Genomic DNA, 22066 nt, shown 5'->3' on the forward strand with positions numbered 1-22066 from the left:
GTATATCTAGTATCAGTTCAGTTTTAGATGATGTGGCAAGTAGCTAATTTTTAAAGAAGTAACGGGTGCACCCAGTACAAAAGCCACGTACGTAATGCGAAATGCCTTCCTTCCTGCCACGGCCACCTTCCAGCAGCGGGAAACAACCTAGTTAACAATGTAACTGTTTGCAATACCAAATAAACTACTGAGCAGTTCCCATTCACCTATTCGCTGTATAAATCAAGGGGCAAGAATTTTTTAAACAAATGGACAAGGCATGTGAGTATTCCAGTTGTTACCTAGTAGCATTGTGTCTAGAACCTTGATTACTGAACACATACATTTCTGTAATCTTACCTGGAAAAGATGATGCTACTTTGCAAATCACACTTATTGTAGATTTTTAAGTTGAGATATGATTCACATACCATAAAATTAATTCTCTTAAAGTATATAATTCATTGGTTTTTCACATATTTACAGAGCCGTGCCACTATCACCACTCCCTGATCCCACAGCTTTCACATCGTAGTGTGTTCATCCACATTGCAGCCTGTCTCAGGACTTCGTTCTTTCATTCTTTTTTTTTTTATTAGTACAGTCTTCCTCACTAATCGTGGGTATTACGTTCTAGACCCCCACCCCCACGAGGTGAAAATCCACAAAGTAGGAATCTTACATTTATTTTAGTATTTATATATATTTAAGGCTTTATAAACCCTTCCCACACACTTATAAACTGTTCCCAGTCCCTTATTAACCTTTTCCACACGTTTATAAACACTACTTATGTTCTTAAACCTACGTCACTTGCACAACATATGTATACAATACCTCAAAATCCCGCGATATAGCAAAAAATCCGCGATAAATAATTAAATATAATATTTTTAAAAAATCCCATGATACAGTGAGGCCGCGGTAAGTGAACTGCGATATAGAGAGCACGGCTGTACTTCATTCCTTTTTATGGCTGAAAAAGATTCCTTCCTATGGATGCATCACGTTTATTCATCCATTCATCAGTTGATGGATGTTTAAGTTGTTTCTGCATTGGGCTATTAGGGGTGGCATTGCTGTCCGTAATGTGGGCTTGTATAAAGGGACAAGGTCTCCAAAGTCAGGACAAGATAGTTGCCACATTTAGTGGCTTTTCAGTAGTTACCTTTTTCCCCCCGTTCATTTTCAGACTCTTGGGAGCGTAGGATATTTCACAGTTCTGAATGTTAGCAACTGAAAATGCTTCTAGACGATGAAGCCTCTGAAGATGACTCGGATTCGGTTTCTTCAAACAGTGAAAGAACCTACACTTTCAAATAAGAGGGCGTAACAGTTTCTGTACACTATGGAAGATTCTGACTTGGTGAAACCCTCACAAAAGCTGTCATCTTCTGTAGAATTTGACATAAAAAATTCTCCCTACTCTCTTGGACTGAACTTAAATACTAATAGGTAAGAATGGGATAGATAGATTTTTTAAAAACTGTCTTAACAAATCAAAATAAATTTATTTGCATGGATTACCAGTTTATCCAAATAGTGTCATAGTCACTGATTTGCATTAAAAACAAACAAAAAAACAACTATGATCAAGAACTGCTGAGGGGCGGGTAAGAGTAGTTTTAGCCCTCCCATGGTTTTTATTTCTGCTAGCGGTATAAACTTTTGCATGGGGACTATTGTGAAAAAGAACTTGGTTTTGCCAGTTGTAGTGTTCCTAGACTTTTCTTGTTCTCGGTAAATTACAAGGATATCTTTAAAATTTAGTTGCCTAAATATTGCTTCTACATTTTTAAGTTAACGAGACAATCAATGTTTACTACTGCAGAACCAACTCACCGATCTGGAAAGTAGCAATTAAAGTTGAGTATTAGGCAGTAAGCAAAAAACAAAAAACAAAACAGAACAAAAAAACAGACCAAGTTGACAGAATAGGTGCTGTCAACCAGTGCATTTCTTTTTAAACTGTCTCACGTTCCGTTTGTTTTTAATCAGAGCCTGTTTATTCTGATTCTGTACGTGGTCTGACCGGCTTTCTAAATGCACAGCAGCTTAGAAGCAGCAGAGAGGCAGGCGTGTTAGAGGAGGCCGACCACAGAAAGCAGGCACAATAAAGCAGAAACGGCAGGCTGGGGCCTTCCGGTAAAGGGCAGATACCTGTACACGCACCAGGTCTTGAAGAAATTACACTAAGTGAGGAAGTCCGTGCGGGAAAGACAAATATCACATGATCTCGCCCATGAGAGGAATCCACCGAACAAAGTTAACTATCGAACAAAATAGGACCACAGGCGCCGGAAAACATGGGACAGACTGACAGCGACCAGAGGGGAGGGGGTGGGGGACATTGGTGGAAAGGGGAAGGGACTAGTCAAAGAGCATGTGTGAGAGACCCACCGACCTGGACAGCAGCGTGGGGATTGGCCGTGGGAAGGGGGGCGGGGTAGGCAGAGGGGGAAAGAGTGGGACAACTGTAATAGAATAACAATAAAAAAAATATTTAAAGAAGAGGAAATTGTGTATCATAAATAAAATAAATTTCTCTAAAAATTTGTTCATTCTCTGTCCTCCTCAGGAGGAGCTTAGGGCAGCTTACAAAAATATATAAAATAGCCCTGGCTGGTGTGGCTCAGTGGATTGAGCGCCAGCCTGTTAACTGGAAGGTTTCAGGTTCGATTCCCCATCAGGGCACGGGCCTGGGTTGCAGGACAGGTCCCTAGTTTGCGGGGTGTGAGAGGCAACTGATCGGTGTTTCTCTCCCTCTCTTTCTCTTTCCTTTGCCCTCTCTCTATAAAGAAATAAGGTCTTTAAAAATAGATATCTAAATAGATAGATAGTAAAAAGAGGAAGCATAGATTACGTAAGGTGAAAAGAGGGGAAAAAACAGATATGGGAAATGGTCCAGAAAAGATATCTGCCCAGGTAACCTGGACCCACCTGCTGAAAGTCGGCCGTGTGTTTTGTTTCCCACTTGGGGGGCCCTTGGAAGCCCATTTCCAGAAGAAAACCCTTTTAGAACCTAGTGTTTGATTTGCTAGGTGGAACCTAAGTGTTCCTTTCTAATGAAAATGAGGTAACTGAACTTGCCTGCCTTTCACTGTGACCGCAGTTAAATTGGCCAAAATTAACCTTGATTAATGCAAACCTCTTAGGGCAACCTATTCTGTACTTCTTTTCCTTGAATTTTTATTAATATGTTTTTATCCTAACTGTGTGTTGCTGTTCTGTTCATCAGTGTCCTCTCTCTAACAAAGTCTTTGTGAAACATAGTATCAATAAAGAAATGAAAATGAAATTTAATTACATTTTAATGTCCTTAATTGTGCTTTTTGTGTTTTTATAAAACAAATTCTCCTGGAAAGAATTGGTGGTATTTTACACACTGAATAGGCTGAATTCGTCCTGGATATTTGCTTCTACTTTGCTTGGCACAACTTTTATTCAAAGATGTGCAGAGATAAGCATCAGCTTATCTCACCAAATTAGAGGGACCCAATTACCAGGACTCCCCCGCCTTTCTGGGCGGCGGGAAAGGAGCGAATTCCCATAAAGAGCTGTTCTCCGAGTGGAGTAAGTAACACCCTGCAGTGAGTGAGATACAGAAGCTGGAGGGGTCTCTCCTCATTGGTCAGCAGCAACTTTTACTTTCTGCGGCTACTTCCGAGTGTCCTCTCACTGTTGAAAAAGGCCTTTCTGTTGCATTCTTCAAAAAATCAAATGCTGTCATTTTACTGCTGTTTTTCTTTTGTGGACAAATGTGTGATCAGATTTTCCACAAATGAGGTGCCATTAGGAAGGATTAAATGTCAGTGGCTTTGTTCTGCTCTGGTAAATCTTGAACTGCTGAATTATTCAACATGCTGGTAGAATGAAGAAAACCATTTGAATTATTTATGTTTCAACAGAAGTAGTCCCCACCTTAGTACAAATGGGGTGTCCTCTTTCTCAGGGAAGACCAGACCGTCTGGAATTCAAGGTGCCGATGAAGTCCTGACCTCTTTAATGCAAGAGCTCCAAAGCAGGGGAAAGACTGATTCGGAACTTTGGACACACTGTGAGGTATTTAGTTTTGTGATTTCTTTTTTTGAATTTTAAAATAACTAAGTGTGCCTTTACTAAATACTAAACTCTAAGTTATTAGAAATTTATATTCTGAAGAGCATGGCACTTATTACTAACGTGACTGAGTATATTAATTAGGGAATGATATTGAATGAATGTGAAAAAGATGATCAAAAATATGTCTTAACAATATGGTAGTGTTTAGACTTACTAAGTTATATTTTATATGTGAACTAAAATGCCTTCGTTCGGAGAAATCGAAAGTTATTAATGCTGTTATTGATTATGACATTTTAAGTAACTAATGCAGAATTGTCATCATTTTGAAAAACTTAAGTTAGAGTATCCCAAAGACTTTTATTTATTTACTTATTTATTTTAAAGTCTATTTTATTGATTATATTGTTACAATAGTTACATTTTTTTCCCCTTTGCTCCCCTCTGCCCAGTACCCTCCTCAAAAGACTTTTGTAAATTAAGTCTTCTACATTGAATTGTATTGAGTTTCAGTGCAGTGGTCCATAGGTTAAATTGTGATATAAAATCTTAGTTAAGAGACTACTTTGTGTATCTAAATTTTGCTTCATGAAATAATGCCCAAGGTAGACTTTTCCAAGGCTAGATTTGGTAATGCTTAATAGAAAAGTATGAAACATTATTATTAAAGTCTTTATACAATACTTTTAGAACCATAGTTTAAAATACTTGTAAAATTTATTTTTAGAGAGAGAGGAAGGGAGAGAGAGGAACACATCAGCTTCTTGCTCCGCTTGTTTATGCGTCGCTGGTTGGTTCTTGTGTGTGCCCTGCCCGGGAGAGGACCTGTGATGCTCTAACCACCTGAGCTACCCAGCCGGGGCCAGAACAATAATTTGTGTTATTTTTTTCATGTTTATTAATGGTTGACTACTTAATTTTTGTCATGCAGGCTTGTAATTGATTATTTAGTGAGGAGTTTCTTAAGATATTTCTTACTTTTAACAGAGTATGAAACATTCTTCCGGCCATTTCAGCAGAATTTCTCAAGTTTGTGTAGTGTGCTTTACAGTGCTTCTGTTGGCTACAGCAACAACGCCTCTGATACAGCGTTTAGGGTAGCGTTCTAGAGAGACGGGAAGGCTGACTGCTGTGCCGGTCCCCGTCCTCACTCTTCTCCCTGAGCCTGACGCGCGCCTCCCTTTCCCAGTGGTGACATTTGTCTGGTTCCTCCCACGGGTGAGGGACTAATCTCCACGGTTAAAACACAGATCCTTCCACCACCATCTGAACAGCAAAGAGCTCTGCAGACGATCTGATTTCTTTGTAAATGTTCTAACTGGGTTTCTTCTTTTTGTTAAAACCTGTTTCCTGGAATTCTCAAATGTATCACTGCTTAAGTGGGAAGATTATTTTGATTCAGTTGAGAAAGATCTTTAACATATTTACATAGAAACATTGGACTTTCATGTTTTAAATATTTGCTAATATTTCTGTGATTCTAAGATGATTTTTCCAGTTTCACATTTGTAAGAAATTTTTAAAGCACATCATTCATTTGTTTTAATCATTTGAACACTTTAACTGTTTAGCACAGCTGATGGTATATAATAGTAATGATGGTGGTCATTCATTGTCTGTTTGCCGGGCATCGCAGCGTTACTCTGTCAGCAGCGTTCGCCTTCATCAGGTTCAAAGCCTTCTTTTTATAACAACATTAAAAATAATGTGAACGGCCCTGGCCGGGTAGCTCAGTGGGTTAGAGCGTCATCCCAATACATCAAGGTGGCAGAATCGATCTCAGGTCAGGGCACATACAAGGATCAACCAATGAGTGTATCAATAAGTGGAAAAACAAATCGATGTTTCGTTCTCTATCCCTTCCTCTCTTTCTCCCCCTCTCTCTCTCCATCCCTTTCTCTCTCTCAAATCAATAAAAAATAAAATATAATAACATGAACAAAGCATCCTGAAATGGAATTCACAGATACTATAACCTGCCTGCATCTCCTTAGAAAATATCCTAGTGTCCTCACTGCTCTGAAGGAGGATTGGAAGTGGTTTATGGTAAGATAATGTGCATTTCGGTAGATCAGGACGTGGCACGTCCCCATTCGTGGACAGCCTGGTGGTGGCTTCGGTGTGGACCCGGCCTGGGCCGCTGCTACAGACAGGCCGGTGCTGCCAAGCTGTGTTGCTGGTTCAGAACTGCAGTCGGTAACAGGGTTTCTGAAACGGTGACCAATTGCCGATCAACTTCTGAAACAAGCCCAGAATCTTAGTAGGTGCCTCCCTGGACAATTTGGTCATTTGAAAACTTCAAAAAATAATGATCGTTACAATAAAAAACGGACACTGGACAGTCCTTCATCGTGGGGGACTGTCCTGTGAGTCGCGTCTCTGGGCCCAGCCCACCGAGCGCTGGTGGCAGCCCCATCTCTGTGACTGCCATGAGCTCCCAAGTGTCTGTGGCCTGGTTTCCCCGCAGAGATCGCTGCTTCATATGCGTCACGTGCCGATCCAGAATCGAATCCTCGGCCGCCTAGGAGCGGTGTTCCCGTTGGATCAGTGACGGAACCGAGGCGCAAAGAAATGAGCCTTCCTTGTCCAGGACCACACAGGTTGAGGGGAGAGGTGGGAGGCAGACCCAGGGGGTCAGACCTGGGGAGTGTTCACCGGACCGCGCCGTCCCCTTCCGGCCACTGGCGTGCAAAAACTGCCTGCGGTTTCCCCAGCCGTAGGAAAATGCAGGTGGTATTGATTATTTTAGTTTGAAATGAATAATAGCGCCTTTTAATAATTGGCTAATGTTATTCACTGCCTTTGTAGTATTCTTAAGTTAGTTTAGTTAAAATTAAAATATTAATGATAAAATCTGCCTAGGAAGATATTTACTAATTTATACCCTGAGTAAACTCTATTTATCTGTATCCTAAATAAGAAGATGGTAATAAGAATGTGATTAGTATCAAGGTCCTCACATAATGTTTTTTGTTATGTAAATTGTTCCTCTATCATTATTATAACTTAGTTTTATGGGAGCAGTAACTTTATGAGGTTAAAAACAACCCCTAATGTGTTGCTTGAGTTTCGTATAGCTTAATAAGAAGGCCTGCCTGCTTGTTTCCGTGTCTTTGGATGACTGTAAGGTCGTTTCTGGTATAGAAAGTTGAGAGTGTGAGGAACCCAATCTGATCTAGCCCGCCTCGTCCTGAAGTCCGGTGATTTAGAATGAACGCTTCCTATTGGTCATTTCAGAGTTCCTTTTGAGGGTTTTCTTTTCCAGTCCTGAGGTTTTTTCCCCTTCACCTTAATACCGTTGCAGGTTTCAACTTAATTCTGTTCTACTAGGGCTCTGTAATTGACTTTGACCTTGACCGCAGGGCCTCCGGGCTGTGTCATCTGTAATAGCAGGAGAGGCTCCACTACCCATACACAGTCTCCTGCGCTCATTTTGCCGTCCTCCTGGGTGCCCACTCTTTCCTTGGCCTTGTCATCGGGTGCTGCTGCTAGAGAGGGGGCAGGGATGGGTGACAGACAAGTTCACATGCGAACAGCGGAGGTCCGTTGTGACTGTGCTCAGTGCAGGGAAGGAAGTGAGCAGGAGGACCGGAACGGAGACGCTGTTGGTGTGCTGGGGAAGGGCCAGGGAAGGGGCCGCGCTGGGATTGCGGGGTGGGAAGAAGCCGGCTTGTCAGGGGCTGGGAGGAGAGCTTCCCAGGAGCCAAGCCTCTGTGCTGGGAGGCAGCTGGGCATGCTCGGGGGACAGAAAGAAGCCCCTGAGTTGGGTGTGTCTGGACGAGGGACCGAGAGAGACGAGGTGTGCGTGCGCCAGCTCAGGCAGGCCCATAAGGCCTGTGGGGGGGCGTGAACGGTGCGTTCCCGGCAGCTCCTTGTGACAGTGGGTGCTCCTGCACGGAGCCCGCCGCTGCGGCACGCCCCCGGGGAGCTCCACGCTCGGGGCTGCTGAGCTATCGGCTCAGTTGGCTTTGCGATCGAACTGCTCCCGAGAGATGGGAGCGGGCTGTGGGCCGGTGCCGGGGTCTCCAGTCAGTGTGCCCCCTTCCAGCTGCCCTGCTGTAAACACACTGACTTTTCAAAGGGATTTTACTTCAAGAGAGATTAGGGGTTAAAATCTCATGATACCAAATGATTTCTCCTTTCTTTTCGAGAGTGCTTTTTAAAAAAAGATTGTATTTATTTAGTTTTAGAGAGAGGGGAAGGGAGGGAGAAAGAGGGAGAGACTCATCAATGCGTGATTGCTTCTTGGTGCCCCCAACCAGGGACCTGGCCCGCAACCCAGGCCTGTGCCCCGACTGGGAATCGAACCGGCGACCCTTTGGTTTGCAGGCTGGTGCTCAATCCACGGAGCTGCACCAGCCAGGGCCCAAATAATTTCTTGTTTTAAGATGTGGGATTCTTTTTGGGGGGGGTACAAGTTAGCGTTTAAGAAAATCATTGACTGTTACAAGGACAGGAAGAGGAGCCTGGAAACCTTACGTGGTGCCAGCCCACACCTGGTGAGTCTGAAGCGGTGGCAGCGGGCATCAGTGTCAGAAGCCATTGGAAAAGTGAGACTTACCCGCTCCTTCAGATTTTCCCCATGAGAAGGGGGTACCCAGGCCTGTGTCCTGGTGATTTTGCATTAACTGTGGTTTTATGACTCTTTAATTCAGTTTACAAATTTTACATTAGAAAGACATTTTTAAAAATGCTCTTTCCCACTGGAGGGATTTTTCTGTGGAATATTAGGTTAAAAATGATTTTTAACTAAATGTTGTGTGATTTAATAGGCCAGGTGGTTACAGCTATTCAATTTGGTGGAAAAACAGTGCCAAGAACAGATAGCTGCCCAGCAGGAACAGTTCCACAACCAAGTTCAGGTCAGTTGTTACTGTATGTGCATCGAGTCTCTTGTTAGGTTGTAAGATTTGCAGAAGAACCAGTGAATACTTAACTTCAACTGTGTTTATTGACTAAAGAGAATGCATACATGTTATCTTTGGAGTAACATCCTATTTGGATCACTGTTTTCATAACATTTATAAAAATGTGATGTATATACTTTCTTACCTAAACCTGTAACTTTTTATTTTCAGCGGATACAGGAGGAGATAAAAAATTTAGCCAAGTTACAGAGCAATAATGCTTCCTGGGCTTCCTGCGATAGAAGTTCTTTAAACAAACAAGGAGCTTCAGAAAGGCAAATGGGTTTTTTTTCTGAAAACAGCGACAGAAATGAATCTGTTCTCAGTTACCCGAAGTCTGAAGAACCTGAAATGCAGCAAGAAACGTCCACGTCACAACCAGACTGCAACGTGGACAGTGGCTCCCTGAGCAGCGGCTATGGGACCTTCTGTGCGTCAGAGTTAAATGCCTGCAAGGCCAAGGGCCCCCAGGAGTTCATGGAGCACGCGGAGGCCTTTGCCGGGCAGCGCGGGGCACCTGCCGTGCAGACCTCGTCGCCGGTGGACGGTGGGAAAGGCCAGCGTTTCTACATACGCTCTCCTGAAGACTTTGGCCCCTCCTTAAAGGAAGATTTTTCCATTTTTCCTGGTGAATTTGAACACGATTTTCTTGGTGAAAGTAAGATTTCGGAGGTGTACAGCGGAAAAACGAATAGGTGCGTAGCATTCCTGCCTCATTTGAAGGGAGTTTTACTTGTTTATTACACTTAAATCTGGTAAATGAAGCTCCTTGTAGCTGGGCTGTACTGGGAGGAGATGCGTGTGGACATTCATCAGTTTTAGCGAAGTCTGTCACTTAGTGCCTGGAAATTGAAATAAACAAAGCACGTGTATAGTAGTGACGCCTGACTTCGTTCCCATCGGCAGCATTAGAAGACTCCTAAGCTCTCACGGTGGGAAGCCATGCCAGAAAAACCCTAGGTGTTCTAGTCACTAAAAACTTGCTGAAAGTGGTAGCGTAGGACCGTATCCGCGGTGGGATTTTGTCACACATGTTCACATAATTGGAAATCAAAAACTACACACAAGCAAGAAGCATTTCTCTCAGTCTGCTGAGGTATTGTTTCCAGACGTGTCCTCTGTTTGGCTCCAATAAACTCTTATTTAAAAAATTATACACCAACATCCTCGAGGAATTTTGTGTTTCTTATACACAAGAAGAGAGTCATAAGTTTAATGGCATTTGACCCAGGGGCTTTGTAAAGGAAGTGAGCTGAATGTTGTAGTTACCCTAGATTGTCACTTCTGTGCCTCTGAGGCGTGTCGTCCCGAGGGAGGCGTGTGGCCTCAGCAGCCGCAGCCCTGTGCACGCACGCTGTCACCCCGAGTCCGCGTGAACAGGCGTGCGTCCCTGCAGAGAAGGCCCCGCGGGGGCTGTCCTGTCCTGCTCCGTGGCCACAGACTGAGTCTTGTGAGTTTTGTTCACTCTGCCTTTGGTAACGAGAAACTGGGAAAAGAAATGTAGGCGAATCCATAGCTGTCCGTCCTGTGCTGTCAGAAAGCAGCGCCAGGCTCTTTCCAGGGGCCCAGGACGTGCGTGTGCTTAGTGAAGGAGGGACCTTGGTTTGCTCTTTTTCAGTAGTAAAGCTATAACGTCCTGGGCACAGAAGCTGAAGCAGAGCCACCCGAAGGGCACGCACGTGGCAGAGGGGTGTCCCCAGTCCCCGCAAGGAGAGGAGCAAACCCAGAAAGCGCCGACAGAGAAGGTAGGGGATGGGCCCCTGGCCGGCAGCTTCAGCTGCAGCAAGTTCTGTTGGGTTTACTCCCCGCTCCTCGACACTCGTGGTTTCCCTTTTCTTTTGTGATGCCAGTTTGTCCCATTGACAGAGCTCCCTTTGTTGTCACAAGGGGGTAGAAACAATGATTTGCTCTTAGTTTTGGTTCTTTCCTGGAAATCAAAACTAAGGAGGTACAAAATGCTAAAAAATGAAGTGTTTTATAGAGGCCCTAATTCTTTTTCTCCTGCAGATGTTCACATTGAACCAGAGAGTAATTGATGTCGTTATTTAAAAAACTTTAAACTTTTTTTTTAGAAACTGTTTTATTTATGTATATTTAGAGAGAGGAGAAGGGAGGGAGAGAAGCATCCATGTGTGGTTGCCTCTCCCGCGTCTCCAACTGGGGACCTGGCCTGCAACCCAGGCGTGTGCCCTGACTGGGATCGAACCTGCAACCCTTCGGTTACAGGCCGGTGCTCAGTCCGCTGAGCCACACCAGCCCGGGCTGAGGTGCATTCTTACCTAGGTGATTCTGTGGATTCACAGAAGGTGGCACTTCCCTTTTCATTTCCTCTTTCTCTCTTCCCATTGTTCTTTCCAGTTCCCTCTAGACCGGGGTCCTTAGGGTCAGAATTCTCTCAGGATCCAATTAAAAAGGAAAGACGTGGTAGCCTGTTTCCGGCACTAGCTCTTTGGGGGCGCACCTTGAAATCGAGTACTAAGGCTCGTGCAAAGCTGGGTGCTCTGTCTGGGGCAGACTCGGCGTCACCAGGCCCCTGGCTGGTTCTCAGGTGAAGGGCTCGGCTGAGCCCGGCGGCGGTCACTCACAGGGGTCTGTCCTTGTTGCAGTCAGAGTTCGCTGCCGCCACACCGCCTCGTGCTTTTTACCTCAGCGACCCGGATGGAGGTATCCACCCTTGGGTGCCCGACTCAGGAACAGGTGGGTGCTTACTCTCCTAAGGAGTTGGGCTTTCTTTACCAGCTGCGTCTCCCTGTAGGCGAGGACTGCGTGCAGTGAGGGGGGTGGCTCCTGTCGAGGCCCCAGGTGCCACGCCTCTGGCTGCTGTCACTTCCTTCCTGGGAGGCCCCCGTGCAGTAAAGTCAGACGACGTGTGTCTGCAGTTATTTCTAAAATCACCACAGCAGTTTCCAGGCGCCTGGAGCAAACTGAGAAACGCAGGCCCCTTGGGGGCCGGTCGTACTGCGTGTGGTGACCTTAGTTTTGTCCTGACGTTCTCCACCGGGACCCCTTCCCCACGTCCCCCGCCCACTGCCTCGGATGAACCGCTCTGCCTCCTGTAAACGGCCCGACGGCAGCCCCCTGCGCGCTGGCACCCTGTCCCAGGGCCCCACATCTGTCACCGCGGCTCCTGCAGCGTCCCTCCCAGCCTCCGCGCTGCCCAGCCACGCCAGCGGCCCCGTCCCACAGATGCGTCGGATTGGGTGGCTCCTCTGCTCAGACTCGGTTCCGCTTCCCTGAGGGTGGCGGCGAGCCCTGCTCACCCACCCTCCCAGCTGCTCTCCCCCTTTCCGGGCTCAGCGGGGGCGGGGGGCCGCTGGCTCGTGGTCGCCGGATAGTCCTCCTCGCAGGGCTTCTGCACTGGCAGCCGCCCACACCCGGACTGCCCTCGCCCGGCATGGGAACGGCCTCGGAGGCCTCGCGGGGCGGGAGCGGCCGGCGCCTTCTCAGCTGCGACCCCCGTAATGCGCCCCGACGCCCTGTTCAGGGGGAGCGCCTGCCCTCCCGGCCCCTCCGCACCCTGCGTGTTCCTTCTGTCCGAGCCGGAAGGTCACGGTCCGAGTGCCCAGCACTTGCTCCCGTGCTGTGTGCGGTGTGTGATTCTCTCCTCGTCCGGCCCGCAGCCCCCCGACCCCGCAGCCTGGCCCGGGAAACGCTCCATTGATACTTCAACCACTGGATGCTTTCCGTTGCTTTCACGTGGGTCTGCTCTAGTCCTAAAGAAGTTGTGGTCTTTAAATTTTCTTAAATTATGCTAGTTGACCTTGAGTTGTAATATCATATCCAATTTAAATATTTGGATCATGAAGTTAGGACTCTAACGTGGCAAGGTGTTCCCGGGAGCCCCTTCCCGTGCAGACTCGGACGGGCAGAGGCCCGTCCCTGCCCGGGGTCGCCGTCTGGAGGCGGAGCAGGTTACTCCGGAACTGTCTGCCGTCGCTCCTCACGCGCTCTCCTCCCGTGTGCCCTGCGCAGGCCTGACCTCCTGGAAGCTGGAGGGGAGGGACCCGGCCCCCGCTTTGCCGGAGGCTGCAGACAAGCCGGCGGCCCCGTCCTCCTCCCGGGTGCCAGCAGGCCAGGTAATTAAAGACACGTGGTGTGTGCGTGGGTGACCAAACGCGTCCTTACAACTTCTGTTGTTTTCAGTTTCTGATGGAGAAACAAGGACGGGCTTCACACCGCAGTCGTCCGCTCTCAGGTTTAAATCTGACAAGGTTCAGTGGTACCCTCGTCACACCCACAATAGCTGCCCCCTGAAATCATTTAAGCCCAGGGTTTTACTATTTGGAGCTGAAGACGCTTTGGAATATTTTCAGTGTAGCGAAGCCCTGATGTCAAGCTGCGGAAACTCCTTTTTCTTGTCTGTCAGCTCTTACCATGAATGTAACTGCATACGCAAGGCCTCCACCTCTTGACAGCTGTGCCCTTGGGTCACAGGAAATCTATCTGGCGAGAAGTGTTCTTGTCCTGCTTCGTACCTTCAATCTGAAGTCTTTTCTTTTTAAGAGAGAGGGGAAGGGAGGGAGAAAGGTGGAGAAACATCATTGTGTAGTTGCCTCTCGCCCGCCCTCACCTGGGGACCTGGCCTGTAACCCAGGCACGTGCCCTGACTGGGAATCGAACCAGTGACCTTTCAGCCTGCAGAGCAGCACTCAATCTGCTGAGCCACACCAGCCAGGGCTGAAGTCTTTTCTTATCTCAGAACTTGGTTCTTATTTTGAGTAGGGCGACTACCAAGGATTTTGTTCTTTGGAAGTGTTCTAGGTTGCTCAAAAATTGGGTTCAAATGATCCTTTACTAAGGGGATATAAAAACTTTCTTTGTGAGGGAGACTCATTCTAAGAGGTTTGTCTTCCATACCTTTATGATCAATCTGACCGTCCAGAGTCTCAGTTTATTTAAAATCTTTTTAAAATCCCTTTAGAGTGCTGATCTTGATGTCAGTAAACGCTTTTCTTCATTGATGATACCATGTAGGTAATTTTGTTCTGTGTCTTTAAGTTTAACACTAGTAATGGGACGAAGCTGCCGTCACTGAAGGAGATTTACCATCAAAAGCAAAGGGAGAACAAGCAGCCGTCTGCGAGGAGTCTCCCTTCTGCTTCCAGCCCGGACCACCCGCCCGAGGTAAGTGCTGCCAAGGGCCAGCGAAGGCTGCTTTGCGGCCGCCTCCCCGCAGCCTCCGTCCCCGCAGAGCTCGGCCTGTCGCGTGCGCCTCGGCCCTGGGGGCTGCGGGGGGACCTCACCGTCGCCCTTCTTTCCAGGTCCTGACTCTAGACCCTGCGTTACACGGGAAGCCGCATCCGCAGGTGTCAGGGATTCAGCTGCCTGGCTTTCTGAGCGCCCTCGATGGCAGAATGTTCTTCTCGCCAGACTCTGTTCTGGGGCCCTGTATGTCTAGTCACTCTGACCTGGACTCCTTTTCACAAGCAAGTAACGTCACCTCTCAGTTGTCCGGGTTCCCGAAATACCCTTCCAATGCCAAAGCTACGCCAGGGGACTCGTGGAAGAATCACGTGTTCCCAGATGAAAGCAGGAGCAGCCCCACGTTCCCCTCAGTTTACACTCTCACTAGCAATGACATCTCGGCCAACAGCGAAGGAGAAAACACTGTCATGGTAACTCCAGCCTCACTCAGTCAGTCCCAGCTTCCAGGTACAGCCAACAGTGTCCCAGAATGCATTTCATTGACTTCCCTGGAAGATCCTGTGATATTGTCTAAGTATGTATTTCAGTGACTGGCTTGTAACGTTAATAGATTATCTGTGGTGTCTGCTTAAATGATGAAAATGATTTTGATTGAACTTAAGTCATGTATAAAATCTTAAGTTAAAAAAAGAGAAGCATTTTTAAGATCTTCTAAAAATAAATAATCCATGTATTTTTTTCACTTTATTAGTAGTCAACTTGTATATTAACCTATTTATATTTTCTGTGAGCATACGAAGGAAAAAGGGTTTATTTTTGCTTATGAGAATGTGTTCTTGGCTTCTCCTTTGGGACAGAGGGTGAGGAGGTGCTTCCCTAACACCCTTTTTCACTCCCACCAACAGCATCAGGCAAAACCTGAAGGAGAAGCATGCCCGACACATAGCAGATCTTCGAGCTTATTATGAATCAGAACTAAATAGCTTGAAACAGAAACTGGAGGAAAAGGAAATTTCTGCAGTTAAAGATTGGAAGAAAACTAATCAAATTCTCATGGACAGGTAAATTTTTAAATTTAACTCTAGTTTAAAAAATGTAATTTAACTGTGCCCTGACTGGCGTGGCTCAGTGGGTTGAGTGTTGTCCTGCAAACTGAAAGGTCGCTGGTTCGATTCCCAGTCAGGGCACCTGCCTGGGTTGCAGGTTCAGTCCCAGGTCAGGGTGCATATGAGAGGCAACCGATGGATGTTTCTCCCCCTCTCTTTCTCCCCTTCTTCTCTCTCTAAAGAAAAAAATAAAGTCTTTAAAAAAATATATATGTATAGAATTTAACAGTTAGGGTTTCTCCAACATGAACATATTTTCCCCAAAGTATAATATATTGTGATGATAAACATTTTGAAAGCATGTGCTTTGGATTTGAAAATTTTAACACCAAAAACATGTTTGCCTGAGTAATTATTTTTACAGATCTGAACCGACCCCTTACAGATACACTAACCACTGGCAGAAGGACAGTTGCTTCATGTGGGCCAAGTGCCGAGACGGTGGAGCAGACTTTGTTAATGAAAGGGTGTCACTTACAGGGTTAGTGCTGACACGGATTCCCGGACAAGGAGCCGGTGCCTAAGGCCCCGGGGCAGGTCTCCATCTTTTTTTGTACCTAAACACTCATGAATCCGAGGAAGCAATTATCCTGGTCAAAAAACAGCCACAGAAACCCGGAGGAGAACGGCCCGCGTGAGGGACAGCCCTTCCGTCTATTTCAGAGAGGACCTTTACTGAGCACGCAGCGCGCTTGTGGCGTACTTCACGGTGAAGCGGGACCGAGGTTGCAAACTGCTCAGGCTTAGATGGCAGCAAAGGCTCCTTCTCTGGGGCAGAAGGGACAAAGGGCCTTGGACAGGAGGGAACTGAGGTCTTCTGGTCCAGTGAGCAGTCTGCCCTGCGGAAGTCCAGGAAGACGGGCCTTTGTGGCGGTGGCTGTGGTGGCTCCGGGGTGTCGTAGCGACAGGCCGTCCTGCTCCTGAGCGCCTGCGGCTGCCGTGTGCTGTCTGGGGGGCACGGGGGTGCCGTGGGGGAGGGCAGTAATGGGGAAAGAAGCCAGAAAAAACAGCCAGGTGTAAGTTTATTTGGGGTGTGTTTGTTTGTTTTTAGGTCTAAGTTTTCTAGGCCAAAAAAAAAAAAAAGGTAGGCTAGGAGAAGTTTTTGTTTTCGTTTTTGTTTTTTTTTTTAAAGAAGGCAAAGAAGACCACAGGTCCTACCTGTTGAAAACCAGCAGGAAAGAGGCCCGTCAGCAGGCCGTGCCGGGCTACAGAAGGTGCCGAGGACAGCGCTGGCGGCCGCTGAGCGTTCCGCCAGCCCGGTGCCGGCAGGAAGCCCCGACCCGGGCTGCGGTGAAGGGGGACACTGTTTATACAGACAGCCTACCAGGGACGCGGCACAGCCGTGGGGCGTCACAGCCGAGGGGCGCCCGCGCGCTGCCCGGGGCTCGGCCCCTCTTCGGCCAGGCTCAGCCGGGCCGCCCTCCACGCAGGCTCGCTCCCCGCGAGGTCTCAGCCGGCGCTTCAGCTGCAGCCAGGGAAGGTGTGCTCTCCAAGCTCGGGAGGAGCGGGCTTTCATAGACAGAAGTCCGCCCCTGGCAGCCGTCATTCCACCTCCTGGGTCTTCCTGAGTTTGACGCCTCTGGTAACTCGTGGAGGTGGAGCCCTGCAGCGTTTGAGTTTTGTGACTGGCTTGGTCCCTTAGCTTGATGTCTTCGAGGTTCACCCGTGTTGCAGCCTGTGTCGGGATTTCCTCCCTTTTCAGGGCTGAATAGTATTCCACCTCACACGCACCTGGGCACACACACTGGGTTTGGTGTACGCGCCCACCCTCCCCGTCCTTGCGCAGCACTTGGTTGCTCCTTGGCTCCTGTGTGCAGGTAGGTATCTGTTCACACCTGGCTTTGTCCACTTGCTGTTTCTTCGGGATCTTTTTATATCATTATTTTCTCTGGGTCCTGTCCCGTCTTCCGATTCATGGGGCTGTTCATGGTGAGCTGGCGCTGTGTGCTGCACTGGGCAGTGGCCCAGAGTTCCAGGACGCTGGCCTGGGAGAGCACCTGACCTTCTAATCGGCGCATTTCCTTCGTGGTCTTAGGTGCAGCCAGTTAGACGGGGCTCTGAGTGAAGCCACCGGGCGTGTGAGGACACTTGAGAACAAGAATAGCTTACTGGAAAGGGAAGTGGTAAGTATTCGGTTTGCTTGTTCCGGCGTCTCCATGTTGAAGCCTTTTATGAACTGATCTTTAGAGACAAATGAATCGTTTCATAAAAACTTCGGTTTTGTGGTTTTTGTCCTCTCCTTTAGGATGTCTTATTGGTTATATTTTGAGTGCTGTCAGCTTCATATGATACTGTAAACTTTTACCCTTTATAATTTTTATTTTTTTGTTGGGATATAACTTGTAGATCATAACACTCACCCTTTTGGAGTACACAGCTCAGCGGTTTTTAGCGCGGTCACCAACGCGTGCAGCTGTCGTCACGAGCAGTTGGAGAACGTTTTTCTTACTCAGAAAGGAACCGCAAACTGCTCAGCCACCAGCCCCCACGCACTTCCTTCCCCTGGCAGCCGCCCGCCTCCTTCCCACCTCCAGGGCCGGGCCTGTGCTGGACACGTGATGTGAACAGAACCGCACGCCACGCGGCTTTGTGTCTGGCGTCTCCCACCCAGCGCTGTGTGTCCCACAGTTCATCTGCGGCGTAGCGCGTGTTAGTGTGTCATTTTCTGTAGGGCCACTAACGTTCCACTGTATGGATGCACAGACCTCAGGTGACAGGTGTTCGGGGGCTTTCACTTTCTGGCTAGTATGAATGGTAGTGTTATGAACATTCATGCGCAAGATTTTACGTGGACATGTTTTCCATTTTCTTACATACATAACAAGAAATGCGTCAACTTTTACATATGTAGCTTTTTTTTCCTCCTAGTCCCCAGTTTTACTCTCCCACGTGTAACCTGGAGGCGGAGCTTTGGTGGGACGCTGCCGCTGGGTGCTGCCCACTGTCTCTTTGTCTTTGACGCCTTTCAGTTACTTTGTCTCCAGCTAAACTCTAAACCCCACGAATCAGGGACTTGTCCTTCCTGTTACTCTCCTGCTGCTGGCCACCCCAGTGCACGGCACCAGTGTGTCCCCAGGAGATGGTTGCTGAATGAGGGTTAACACCTCGTGTGCATTTTGAATGTTTTCCTTTATTTTCATAGTAAGTGAGAGAGTAGGGTAAGAAATGCTTTTTTACCCCTAAATGTTGATGTGGGGCAACAAACTCCAGCTAGCCTTTCAGAATGTTTCCCCAGTAGCCACGGTCATGCCTTCCTCGCTGGCGTGCCTGCAGGGGAGCGCTAGGACCGGGGCGCCCGCACAGGGGTCTCCTGCCCACCCTCTGCGCTGGCCTCACGGCAGCACAGCCCTGTCTAGTCTCCATCCCAGGCTGTACCAAAATGCCAGATCCGTCGATTTCCTCTTTCTGTGTTGCTTTATTGCTTTTCTTTTACATTTTAACGCCCACAATTTATCAGCTGCGATGAGACATCTGTTTTGGATGAAAAACAGTTTATTATCCTCGTGTGTGCTCTGCAGAGCGACTTCAGAGAACGCCTCAGTGCGGCAAGCAGCGCCTCCAAAGTTCTGCAGGAGCGGATCGAGGAAATGAGAACGAGTAATAAAGAAAAAGACAACACCATCCTTCGGCTGAAGTCGAGGCTGCAGGACTTGGAGGAGGCGTTCGAGAGCGCTTACAAGCTCTCAGATGACAAAGACGCCAGGCTGAAGCAGGAAAGCAAGGTGTTTCAGGACGTAAGTGGCCCTCAGCGGTGGCTGAGCGACGCGGCTGGCGGGAGTGGCTTTAGAGACTGTACTTTTCCCCATTTATTTCTGTGACATAACCTCACTGTGGCTGCAGATACATACCCCTCGGGGGGGCCAGGCGGGACTGGTCGCGAAGCAGGAAGCCATAGCTTTCAGAACTGGGGTGTCGCTCCCTGCTGCCCCCGTGCCTTGTCCCCAGCATGTCTGGTTGGGGGCCGGGTGAGACGGACCAGGGTGATGACAGGACTGGCTGAAGTTTTTCATTTCCACTTAATTTCACCTAAGATCGAATTTGTGTGTCCCTGGAGTAGGTTTTGGGTTGTGTATTTTTTCCTAAGCTTTCCTTAATGTCCTTTGTCACGGTACCTAAAAAACAAAAAGGATTTTGGCTGTGGAAAGCTTCTTCCGATAGCTCGAAGCTTGATTTTTGTTGCTTTGGTTTTTAAAATTTACTTTCATGACGGCAGCACACGTAAATGGTTTAAAGAGGCAAATCTCAAATGCAAAGCAAGTCGTCTGCACCTCTCCTTGCCTTGGAGTCCCCACCCTGGAGGCCGTTTTTTGCAGTCCCTTTGTCTCTTCCAGCATTTTCCCCGTGTTTCTTAAAAAGGAAACACAATATGCCTGCCTCTGGTGCAAGGACACAGTAGATTTCTTACTTATGTATCTATTTATGCAAGTTACGCTACTTCAGCTTTCTTACACCGTTTGCTCCCAAAGCAGACACCGCTCCCCCTGCTCCCAGTGGGGCTCATACATGAAACTGGGGGTAAGAAGCCCATTTGGTGTTTTGGCAACCCTGCAGCTGGGCTGCGTCCTTACCCCACGGCGTGTCCTATAGCCACAGCAGCGCTTTTCCTCGTTCCGCGGTTCCCGTCAGCGTGCCTTCCGTTGGCCACACGGCAGGTGTCGTTTGTAGCCAGGTCAGCCTTCCTTATGTCTGTGGGGGAGCCGCTCACAGCGGAGCCCCTGTACGGTGCTTACCTGTCCTTTCCCTCACAGCGTGTTCTCCCGAGAAGTAACAATTGCCTTTAAAAAACAATCTGCTTAGTTTTCCCTGTGCCTAGCACTCGTTCCTCCTGTCCCCCCGCCCCCCTCCTTCCCCAATACCTTTGCTTCAGGCTGAGCTGGCTGCCCGGGAGGTCTGATCACAGGTCTCCTGGGCCCGCCTTCACCCTCGCCCGGGGACTGTCTTGGCTTCTTTCTGTCATCGAGCATCGGAGAAAGAGAAGGCGTGGGAGACACATTGGGAGACCTTCCATGTCTGAGAACTTTGTTTCCAATCACATGCTGCTTTTAAAAAAATGGAGTTTCAGATAGTTTTAGAGTGACAGAAAACTCGAGCGCGGTGCGGCTCCGGGGCAGTGAGGGAGAGAGGCGTCGGGCTGGCTTTGTTGGGAAGGTTTTTCCGCAGCCATTTCGTCTGTGCCCCTTTGCCTCCCCTCTGTTATCCGTGGTTCCCGGAGCTGCATCTCTCGCCCGCTCCTGTCGCCTGTCCTGCTGCCCGGGGACGGTGCACTGCTGTAGGGGGTGGGGAGGGCCCGGGGCTCGGCCCGCGCCTCCACCCCGTGCGCCTCCGCACTGGCCTTCAGGCCTGCGCTCTCGGGTCCTGGAGACGGACCTGCTGTCCACGGGCACCCCTCCCGCGGCCTCTGCCTCTGGGCCTCCCCTTTAATCGCCCCCCTGCTGCTGTCACCTCTGTGTTTTCTCGCGAATGGCTTCATCGTTAATTTAGTGGGAGCTCAGGATCAAAACAAAGTTTTGTGATGAATCTTCTTCAACCAGAAGTCCCATATAGCTGCTTTTAAGCAAATTGCCTAATTTTATGATACTTTTGGGACTGTACCTCTAGCCTGTGTGACTAAGAAGGCGTCGTATAGGACTGTTTGAAACAGAGCCCTGCAAATACATTTTAATCTTTTAACATGTTGGCTAAAGGGTATGACTGAAATCACTTTTTAAAACTTTTTCTTTAAAATAAATGTAAACGTACAGAAGATGTGCAGGAGCTGCCCCTCCTCTCACCTGGGACCACATGCCGACGTTTGTCCCGTTTGTTCGTCATTCCCACGCACCCTTCCTCCCCGGGGCCACTGGGGACCGCGCTGTAGACGTCACGCCCCTCCACCCCGGATTCTCAGAACGGGCTTCCTAAGAGCAAAGGTCCTCTCGCTCATAGACAGAGGACAGCCCTCAGAAGACAGAAGGCTGCCGGGGGTGCGGTCCGGGTCCGGCTGTTCCCTCCCGACGCTCCCCAGGCCAGGGCCGTGCCTCTTCTTCCCCGCCTTTGTCTCTTTAGCGGCCTTTAGTCTGAAACAGGGTGTCAGCCTTTCTCTGTCCTGACGTCGGCATTGTGAAATTATTATATAGAGCATCCTTCCCCTGATATGATAATGTTTAATTTTGTGGTGCAATTCTTTTCTCTTCCTGTAGCTTTTAGGAGAGTATGAGTCCCTCGGAAAAGAACATGAACGAGTGAAGGTAATACGGCTCATCCTTCCTGTTCTGAGCTTGCGGGGCGGGGCAGGCAGAGCACGAGGTTGGGGGCTAGGGGCTCTCACCCCTTTATCCCCCTTCCTGCCCCTCCCCCGTCCCCAGTAGCTGTTGGGACTGACCACTTGCTCACCCCTCCTCTGTTGATAGGCTTATTTTCAAACACATGCCCCCGTGAGTCTGGTGGATTTGTTAATTCAATAAATATTTACTGAACGGCTATTGCATCTGAGAGGAGTTGAGATGAGATGTTTAGAAGAGTAAGATACCCCGCAGAGGCAAATAATTAATACTATTTAAATGTCAAGCTTTGCTTTTCAAAGCATTGGCTTTTTGTAGGGTTGAGCTCACTGATTAAGTCTGAACCCTTAATCGAAGCTCTGTTTGGAAATTGCCGTCCGTGTGCCGTGAAGCCCCCCGAGAGTGCCACCGTGGGCCTGACCATTGCGGCTCATACAGGGCAGGGCTGCGGTCGCCCAGCTCGGTGTGAAGCCCTGCCCCGCCAGGCTGTCCCGAGTCCTCCCCTCGGAGACCCTGGGCCGTCCCCCGAGGCTCTAGCCGCATCCGCGGGTAAAACACGTCCGCTCTAACACTGGGTGTTTCCAGTAGAGCGCACAGCGTAGCGGGC

The 22066-nt window shown here is 48.5% G+C and overlaps 1 protein-coding gene across 1 annotated transcript in view; it reads left to right on the plus strand.

The window, feature by feature from the left end:
* MPHOSPH9 (M-phase phosphoprotein 9) overlaps nucleotides 1-22066 on the plus strand; it is a 36100-nt gene that overhangs the window by 1394 nt on the left and 12640 nt on the right. Inside the window, exons 2-14 of the mRNA XM_090292758.1 lie at nucleotides 1172-1434; nucleotides 3888-4041; nucleotides 8814-8903; nucleotides 9120-9643; nucleotides 10567-10693; nucleotides 11555-11645; nucleotides 12921-13024; nucleotides 13947-14072; nucleotides 14210-14667; nucleotides 14999-15154; nucleotides 17235-17322; nucleotides 18718-18933; nucleotides 21379-21426. Coding sequence (XP_090148884.1) covers nucleotides 1328-1434; nucleotides 3888-4041; nucleotides 8814-8903; nucleotides 9120-9643; nucleotides 10567-10693; nucleotides 11555-11645; nucleotides 12921-13024; nucleotides 13947-14072; nucleotides 14210-14667; nucleotides 14999-15154; nucleotides 17235-17322; nucleotides 18718-18933; nucleotides 21379-21426 — 2289 coding nt within the window. The 5' untranslated portion in view covers nucleotides 1172-1327. The remainder of the gene's footprint in view (nucleotides 1-1171; nucleotides 1435-3887; nucleotides 4042-8813; nucleotides 8904-9119; nucleotides 9644-10566; nucleotides 10694-11554; nucleotides 11646-12920; nucleotides 13025-13946; nucleotides 14073-14209; nucleotides 14668-14998; nucleotides 15155-17234; nucleotides 17323-18717; nucleotides 18934-21378; nucleotides 21427-22066) is intronic.

Source organism: Furipterus horrens, unplaced genomic scaffold (genome assembly GCF_987537825.1).
Source record: "Furipterus horrens unplaced genomic scaffold, mFurHor1.1.pri manual_scaffold_11, whole genome shotgun sequence".
Classification (NCBI taxonomy): Eukaryota; Metazoa; Chordata; class Mammalia; order Chiroptera; family Furipteridae; genus Furipterus; species Furipterus horrens.